The 8,250-nt window shown below is 38.1% G+C and overlaps 1 protein-coding gene across 2 annotated transcripts; it reads left to right on the plus strand.

Annotated features, from left to right (window-relative positions):
* The first annotated feature begins 174 nt into the window (after positions 1 to 174).
* ponzr1 (plac8 onzin related protein 1) lies at positions 175 to 4,953 on the plus strand. 2 transcript variants are annotated; one of them, XM_018696462.2, is made up of 4 exons: positions 175 to 283; positions 1,619 to 1,766; positions 2,722 to 2,867; positions 4,617 to 4,953. In XM_018696462.2, exons 2-4 carry the CDS (start codon positions 1,658 to 1,660, stop codon positions 4,752 to 4,754), a joined length of 393 nt encoding a protein of 130 aa, XP_018551978.1. In that variant the 5' UTR covers positions 175 to 283; positions 1,619 to 1,657; the 3' UTR covers positions 4,755 to 4,953. The 2 variants fall into 2 exon arrangements, with proteins under 2 accessions (XP_018551978.1, XP_018551980.1); XM_018696464.2 differs by having other exon boundaries at positions 1,656 to 1,766.
* Positions 4,954 to 8,250: the final 3,297 nt, after the last annotated feature.

Consider the following 8,250-nt stretch of genomic DNA (forward strand, 5'->3'; position numbering starts at 1 on the left):
TATATATATAATTTATTTTATTTATTTATTTATTTAAAGTACTTCCTAACGCAAATAGCTAGTTTGCATGTTTACTGTCACTCACACTGACAACATGTATGGAGTGCGTCAGTGCAGGTGTGGAGTGTGTGTTGAGGGGGCTGGCCTTCGTCAGAAAAGAAACTACTGTTTTATGTGCAGATAAAAGTGGAGCTGGTGCAGAGTCGCAGCGTGCGTTCAACACGTGAAGACCTGAACTCATCTCACTTTATTTGAGTTTATCAAAGCAGAACCAGAAAAAAAGGTAAGAAAAGTTTATTTATCAGCCTAAATAGGCACAGGCAGTAGTGACTTTGAGATTTTTTTATCGATCTTATAATAGTAATATAGTGGGAATTATTTATTTCTGTTGTAGTATTTCTGTAGTAAAAGAAGAATAATGTCTGCACCTCGATAAATGGATGAATCCTAACATTATATAGTCACATCTTTTGTAAAAACACTTAATTTTAGCTGGTCAGAAATGTAAAAACTGAGGACTGTGGGCAGTGCCTGGGGAAACAAGATAAAGAAAAAAAAAATGCTGAATAATAACAACATGAAATAAACCGTGTCAAAAACCACTTTAAAATTGAGAGTAACCACAGTCGAGGCTTTGAATTTGGCTCTAACCTCGCTAAAACTCTACCTAAAAATAATTTAGTGTAATAATACAATAAAAAGACAAACTTTGCGGGGCAAGAAAACAAAATTATATTTTTTAAAAAGGTGTTTGAACGGTTGTATTTGAAGCTAACTCACTGCTGCACTTGGCAGAGCTAGCCAAACATAACGGTTACTCAGGCTAATGCTAATATTAGCTGCGCCTACGTTTGTGTGAATTTTTAAACACAGCCAGTAATTAAACATGTAAACTGAGCGGATATTTTTGTTGACCTAAAAAGACATTTTCAGACATTGACTGAAGTATATACATAGATGGCCAAAAGTGTAAGGACACCTGAAGATTAGTGGTGGGTAACCTCCTCTAGCTGTGTGTAATTTAACAAAAAGAAATCAATTTATATAGAGGAATTACAACAAATCTTTGTCAAACTCTAATGGATTAAATGACCATACAAGAAAGTATGTCCCTGATGTTAAATGCCAGACAGATCAAAATACCTTATCGCTTTGGTGCAGGGATAATGTAAAAATTAAATCCTGTCATAGCACAGTCCTGCTCAAAGATCTGCAATTTCACCCACATTAACAAATTAACAGACTGCTATGTAAAAGCTCTGATGATAATATGTAAAAACATCAGACTGTAATTAAAGTCATATTGTCTTTTGTAGAGCATTGATATTCTCCACTGGTCTTGGGTAATAAGGTCTAGTCTGAATTCAGATTTCCTGTTCATGCTGAAAGTGTCTGTTTGTGGTTGAAGACAGGAGTTTGCAAACAATTTCATGTGAAAAGAGACTTATTCTGTGCTTCCTGTGTTTCCCTTCCTAGTTTGTCCTACTCTAATTCAGACCATAGAAATACTGATTGGGTGTGTGTGTAGAAATGCTGCAGTTGAACACACAGCAGTTTAGGTCTTTGTTGTAGTTTACATGAACCATCTGTAACTTTCTTCCTCTTGTGTGTGGAGCAGTTCCCAGTTCCTTCATTTCTGTCTTGCATCCTCCAAGATATGGCCGTCTACCAACAGCCAGGGCGGGTGGTGACAGTGACCACCACCAGCCAAGCCCCTGGGACATGGAGCACTGGCCTCTGCGACTGCTTCTCTGATATGGGCACCTGTAAGTCTACCCAGCAACCACCAGCCATGCTGCTCACAACTCATCACCACAGACTTTGTCTCCAACCCACAGTGTGCAGTATGACCCCAATGAGAAACAGCAGTAGAGGAAATGCTGTTATTGCTATGTGTTGTTTTGACTGCTGTGCAGCCATGTTTAGTGGTCCACTCACTGATTGGTTTGAAATCTTGACAGCTAAAACTGCAGATCCTGGCTAAAGTGAAAGTAAAACTTAAGGCGAAGAAATTCTTTCTTGGATAAACTATGTTTATTTCACCATGAAGTCAGTTTCATGTAGGCAAGTCTCACCACTCAGCAGCCATCTTGGCAACGCCCTAGATGTTCAAATATACATTTTTCTTGTTCATGTTGGCATAAAAACTGAGGCTCAAATTCACCATTGAACTGGGAAACAGCAAAAAGAAGTTGAAGACAGTATAGGACCTCAACCATGTTGGTTTTATGTATTTAAAAAGATACACATAATATGAGCATTTGCCGTACTGTGAGACATTATGAAAGGGTTCCCCAGCATTTCACCTTCAAACAGCTGGCTGACTCACAAGAAACAGATTTTAAAACAAATGGTTAAAACCCGATCAGCAGAAGCCTGTTAGTCTCCTGTATGGCTCCAAAAACCTATGCAGTTAGTCATCAAAGTCTCTCTGAATGTTTTTCTCTGACTGTCCAGCCAGTGCACAGTGGACAAGATATGAGCTCTTAAAAAAATGCAGATAAACACATCTGCGTCACATATGCCAGCAAGTGCTTGGCAGCATTTTCTCTTTGGCCTTGACTTTTGCCTCACGAGCAGTATCAAGGCTGCCCCACTTACAAATACTACAAATACAAACTAACACACAGGGAAAATAAAAATAATTTAGGATGTGTATAAATGCAGGAAATAAACAAGACAGATCATATATTAGCTTCTTTTTCTCCGCTCCTCTTGAAGGTTGCTGTGCCCTTTGGTGTTTTCCCTGCATGCAGTGTCAGACTGCCAGTATGCACGGCTGGTGCTGCCTAATGCCCTGCCTAGATGTCTGCTGTATGGTGTCCTGCTTCCTCCGGTCCTCCATTAGAGAGCGTCACAACATCCCAGTAAGTCCAAGATCTATTTGTGTGTGTGTGTGTGTGGGGTGGGGGGTGGGGGACTGGTTGGTGGAGGCATGCAACCCTGAGGTGGTTTTTTGTCTTTTAATTGAGCTGTGAAGTGACTGTGATTTCTGCTGTGCTTCTGAATATGAATACATGAAGAGATTCTGGGTTTTTATTCTAAGAGATGAGGCAAAAAGGTTCACATCTCAAGTTCAGTCATAAGTAAGAAAGTTTTCTTTATAGGACATCCAATACTAGTATCCACAAACAGCTTTAGTTTCAGTTCCCTTTAGTCCACTTCTAAATGAAAATCAAATGTTTCAGTGAAACTGAGATGCAACATTTCCTCAATTTTCTCAACCAGAATCGTGTAGAATGTGCATGTTTCCTCACAGTCACTCATCATTTATTTCAGACCCTTGCAGTGATTTAAATAAAACAACAAATATCAAAAAAAACAACAACCAGCAATGGATGAATAGTTGATATATTCATTCAGTCGCCCCAACTTAGTCTCCACTCATTTTATGCTGGTCAATGGCAACATGCAGTGTACACTGCTAAGTAAACCTGACAGGCTTTAAGTTATTATATGGGCTTAATAATTTATACATGTACTCAGCATCAGTATCTGATCAGTGTCCCCCAAAAATATTTTACATGAACAGACACACTGAGGAGCAGCATGATGTGTTTTCATGGTATCACCAGTGTGTCATTTTTTTAAACTGACCGATCTGTCACATTGTTCAAAACTCATAAAACGTTCTATATAATCTTATCAGTACGTGTATCATGTACTAATCTCTTGAGCCCCGGAAAATAGTAGTGTACATTGTATACACAATAGCCAGTGTGTATTCGGGGATTTAATTCATTGCATTCAAACGTTGTTAAGACTACACAGATTTTTACACAATAGCTCATACAGCCTTGCCCTGAAGCCTTCTGACATACATGTAACATGATAAAAGTTGTTTGTTCTTTCCATTATGAGAGTTTGTTTAGCAGCCCATTAGTTGTGATTGCTCAAAGTAGCATTTGTCTATTGAATACAAAATGACTGACATTAGATTTTAAACCACAGCAAAATGTAGTGTTTGGTCACAACTTGGTTCAGTTTGCAATTCAAAACTCTACTGATTTATTCTATTTTGGGAATAACATGTATCATTTGCTATGATTAACACAATGTTGTGCTACAGTATTTCATCAAACCAGGTCAGATCCACGCTAGAAATGACACTTGTTGACATTTTCGTGGCATGCATAGTATGTTGGGGAGTTGTTAGCCACGGGGACAAAATGCAGGAGGAAAAAATGAAAATATATTCAAATACCTTCTGACGCCTGTGTGTCATTATAACTGATGAGTGCTCTTCAGGAAACTGCTACCACTGACAGACCCAGAGATTCATCACAACTTCCAACTGCAGCCCACAACTTCACAGCTAGTTCTTTGTTGTGTTTTTGTCAACTGTGTCCAGCTTTAACATGGTTGGTGTTTTCGCCAAAAACCGTACACTTCCTTCCCAGCACCCAGCAACGGCAGCTAGCTGGTGAACACAGTGGAGCATTTAGCAGCTTTTTTTGAGCTTTTTTTTTTTTTTCCCAGAGTTTGAAGCCCCTTAAAACTGCTTTGAGTCAACTCAGCTGCAGCTAGGCTCATTTAGCCAATTCAAAAAATCAAATGTTGCTGTGTTATTTTCAGCAGGCTTAGCAAATACTCTGTCTCTCTCCTTCCTCCTGCAGGGCTCATGCTGCGACGACTTCTGCAAGCTGTTATGGTGTTACACATGCGTCTGGTGCCAGATGCACCGCGAGGTGAAGATCAGGGGCAACAGGCCGGCCACCAACTCAGTGGTCACCACACAGGTCGTCAGTGGATAGTATGCAGAAATGTTAGTTGTGAGTTGACGGAATATGACCTGTTTTCCAAATAATAATTTCATAATAATGGTGTGATACATTTCTTAATGTTGTCATAATATACAAAAAAAGCTTTGTTTTATTTGTTCAGTGAATGTTACACACGACTTGCCTTTGCTTCACCTCTAATTTGTATTAAACTTATAAACTTATAATAAAATTCATATTTTTTTTAATGGCACAAAAACATGTTGCAGCATCTTTGCCAGAACATAATCACATTATTTTGTCAAGCAGCTGAAACTCTCATCACAGATGTTTTACCGATTCTCACTTCTGTCTTTTCATGATCTGAAAAGTGAACAAAACACTTTTGATGCACAGAAATGTAAAGGTTTGGTTGTAACTCTTGGTTTGGCTGCTGCGCTCTCGCCACAGGACAGATAAGGAAATAATTTAGCAACTGTCTGCATACTGTTTTTGCACATGTGGTTTGGTACTCCCGCAGTGTGGGTCAGTGTTTGAGAGAATCACAACAACAATTTCTATCAACTGCTAAGTAAAATATTTATGGTGTACAGTATTGTACACTCATTTAAAGTTATATTTGGAACACCATACTGATACTGGGGAGGAAACACTTCATTGCACTGTTGCCACATGATTGGCTGACTGGATAATTGCCTGAATAAGCAGGTGTGCAGGAGTTCCTGGTTCTGTGGTGAGTTTACTTTGTTACTAAAGAGGTGTGTAGTTGTTGCAGGATTATATATTTCAGTTAGTTAATTAAATTAACTAATAAATAAATATACTAAAAAGGTAAAGACGGTGAGAGCAACTTACAGAATAATGGTTTGTTTAAAAGTTTAAAACTGACGCGGAAAAAGACCGAAACACTGAAATATTTGTTTTATATTCAAAATCTTTCTGTAAATGTGTGTCATTGAGTACTTTGAACGCTAGTAAGAGCTTCAGATGTGGTAAAAGAGGCTATTAATCAACAATTTGAAAGGGTTTTGATGACGACCTGGTAAAATTATAAAGTAGCCAATACAAACTGTCTTTAAAATCATGATAACACACAATTTATGAAACCACAGAGAAGTGACAAAGAGGAAGAATGGTCACAAACTGAAACAACCCAAGAGGGATGTTGCAGATATATAGATATATTGCACAGTAGAGAGTTTCACAAATATAAGGCATGTTCGCTAATCTGATGCACCTTTTTAACAGTACAATGTTGATATTTTACTCTCAAAGTATTACTTATTATTAGAGGATGAAATATAAAGTTACAAGTTACTGTAGACTATGAATATTGAAATGTCCCTGGGATGTGCCCATAGATTTCCTCATCTGAACCCAGTTGGGGATCTTTGTTGAATTTCTCTCTGCATAATATATTTTAAATAATGTAACAAACATACTGGCTCAATTGTAGACTATGATTCTGGATCCATATACTAAAGTTACTGCAATTCATACACAGGTAGACATGATTATCTATCAAATTTCATGGAAGTTCTCTCAGTAGTTTTCAAAATATTTCACTACATTTGCAGATGAAAACAACACAGACTGATGTGATCATGACAAACAAGTACAGGGGGATGGTAGTTAGATTTAGCAGAAGATACAGAGACCACATCCTGAAGCTAAACATCAAAGGGACCTACAAGTGCATATACATTTCAGGAAGTGGAGATGCAGAGGGCACATTCAACCACCTACAAATTAATTAAGCAATGGAAAAGTTCCAAGCTTCAGGTGCTGTAGTCAGACACTGGAAAAGACTCAAGTGCTCAGTGCACCTGAGTTAGTCATCAAAGCCACCTCCCACACCCTGGATCATATGTGTGTGAACAATATAAATGAAGGTGCGTGTTGCAGTGATTCCTTTGGGTGCACTGGGGCCAAAGTTCAGCAATAATTGTACAACTTCATGGCATTTCCTGACAATGTCCAGTTGTATTTATCATTAGCAGGGATTGTCACACTTTGTCTTGTTTTATTTAAGCAGCTCAGTGGTTAGCAGCGTTGGTCGGTTCACCACTTCGGTCCAGACTTAAATATTTCAACAACTGTTGATGGATTACTATGGCATGTCATACAGGGCTTCATGGTGCCCAGAGGATGAATCCTAATGACTTAAGTTAGTGTAAATAAAACAAAAAGAATATTTTCAAATATTACAGACGAATGTAAAGGTTTGCTGGTTCTTCTGTACACATTAGAGTGAGTGAGATAGTGATAAGTTGTGAAGATACATTACAGTTAATTAGAACTCAGTTGTGCTTCTTCACAGAAACAATGAGAGTCTTTCTTGGTTTTACCACAGTGTTGACAACCTGACAACTCCTCCTACTGCACAAGACTCCTCTAAGGTGTGAAAAAACTGCTCTGCCTTGTGACCCACAAGCTTTTAATCTTCTGCCAAGAACTTGTTTCAGCTGGTTTTACATTTCATGGTATTCTTCATTCAGCCAACTTAGGCTGAAAAGATTGGATTGGAGTTTGGTTTCAGCACAAACACTTCAGTTAAGGTTAAGGTTTATATGTCCAGTCATGAGTTACTCAATACAAGGGTAACATGGAATTTTACTTCTCCATAATTTCCAAATCATTTCCACGTGGTTTCTTCAGAGAAGTGTGCAAATTAAGGGGCAAGTGAAGAATAAAAATTCCAATAAGAAACAAACAAATAATGAATATTAACTTGAGTTTTAAGGAAGTGCCTGTCCTTCTTATAATACTAAATAGAATGCAGTTATTAAGGAAACATCGATGGAAGTTATTAACACCTTTGTTTTTAGATTCTTACAGTTTTTATGTCTAAAAAGTTTTATCAGTAAACCAAAGACAAAACTCCACTAGTTTCTGTTGGTCAGAAATCTGAGTATCACTTCATTCTGACGTAACAGTTGTTTCATCTTGCATCACTCAAGGTTTTATTCCATCTACCTGCACAGGACTTGATGTTACATTACTTATCTTGTTTTATGTGTCATTACTAATCTCACTTTATTGTTTTATTGTTCTTCCACGGACCAGTCAGTCATGCCGGTAAGATGTTATCACACCCTCCGTCCGTTTGTTACAGGGAGGAAGAGGCTGGGCCAAGAGAGTGGAGAAAGGAGGAAGCAAGAGTTAGAGACAGGTCAAGGTGATGAGGAGGTTAGGAGGAGTGTGTGGTGAGAAAAGAAAGAGAAGCCACACACTCACTTTCTGTTATAGTCAGCATTAATGACAATGACATTTAAAACTGATCATAATGTGGATGACAGTTCAAGTCTACTCACGTGTTAAGGTTAATGACTGGACTTGTGAATGCAGCACCCCCAGCTGGCTGTAGTAATGTTGCCTTCAAGTGCTTTCAGAAATATTATACTTCTGAACATTTAACTAAGTGGTAAGACTGGGAGTTATCATTTTGTCATATGTATTTTTAAAATAAAAACATAGGGATGGTAAACACAAGTGCATTTATCAACTGAATTGGATGCAAAACCAATAA

Source organism: Lates calcarifer, linkage group LG14 (genome assembly GCF_001640805.2).
Source record: "Lates calcarifer isolate ASB-BC8 linkage group LG14, TLL_Latcal_v3, whole genome shotgun sequence".
NCBI classification, from domain to species: Eukaryota; Metazoa; Chordata; class Actinopteri; family Centropomidae; genus Lates; species Lates calcarifer.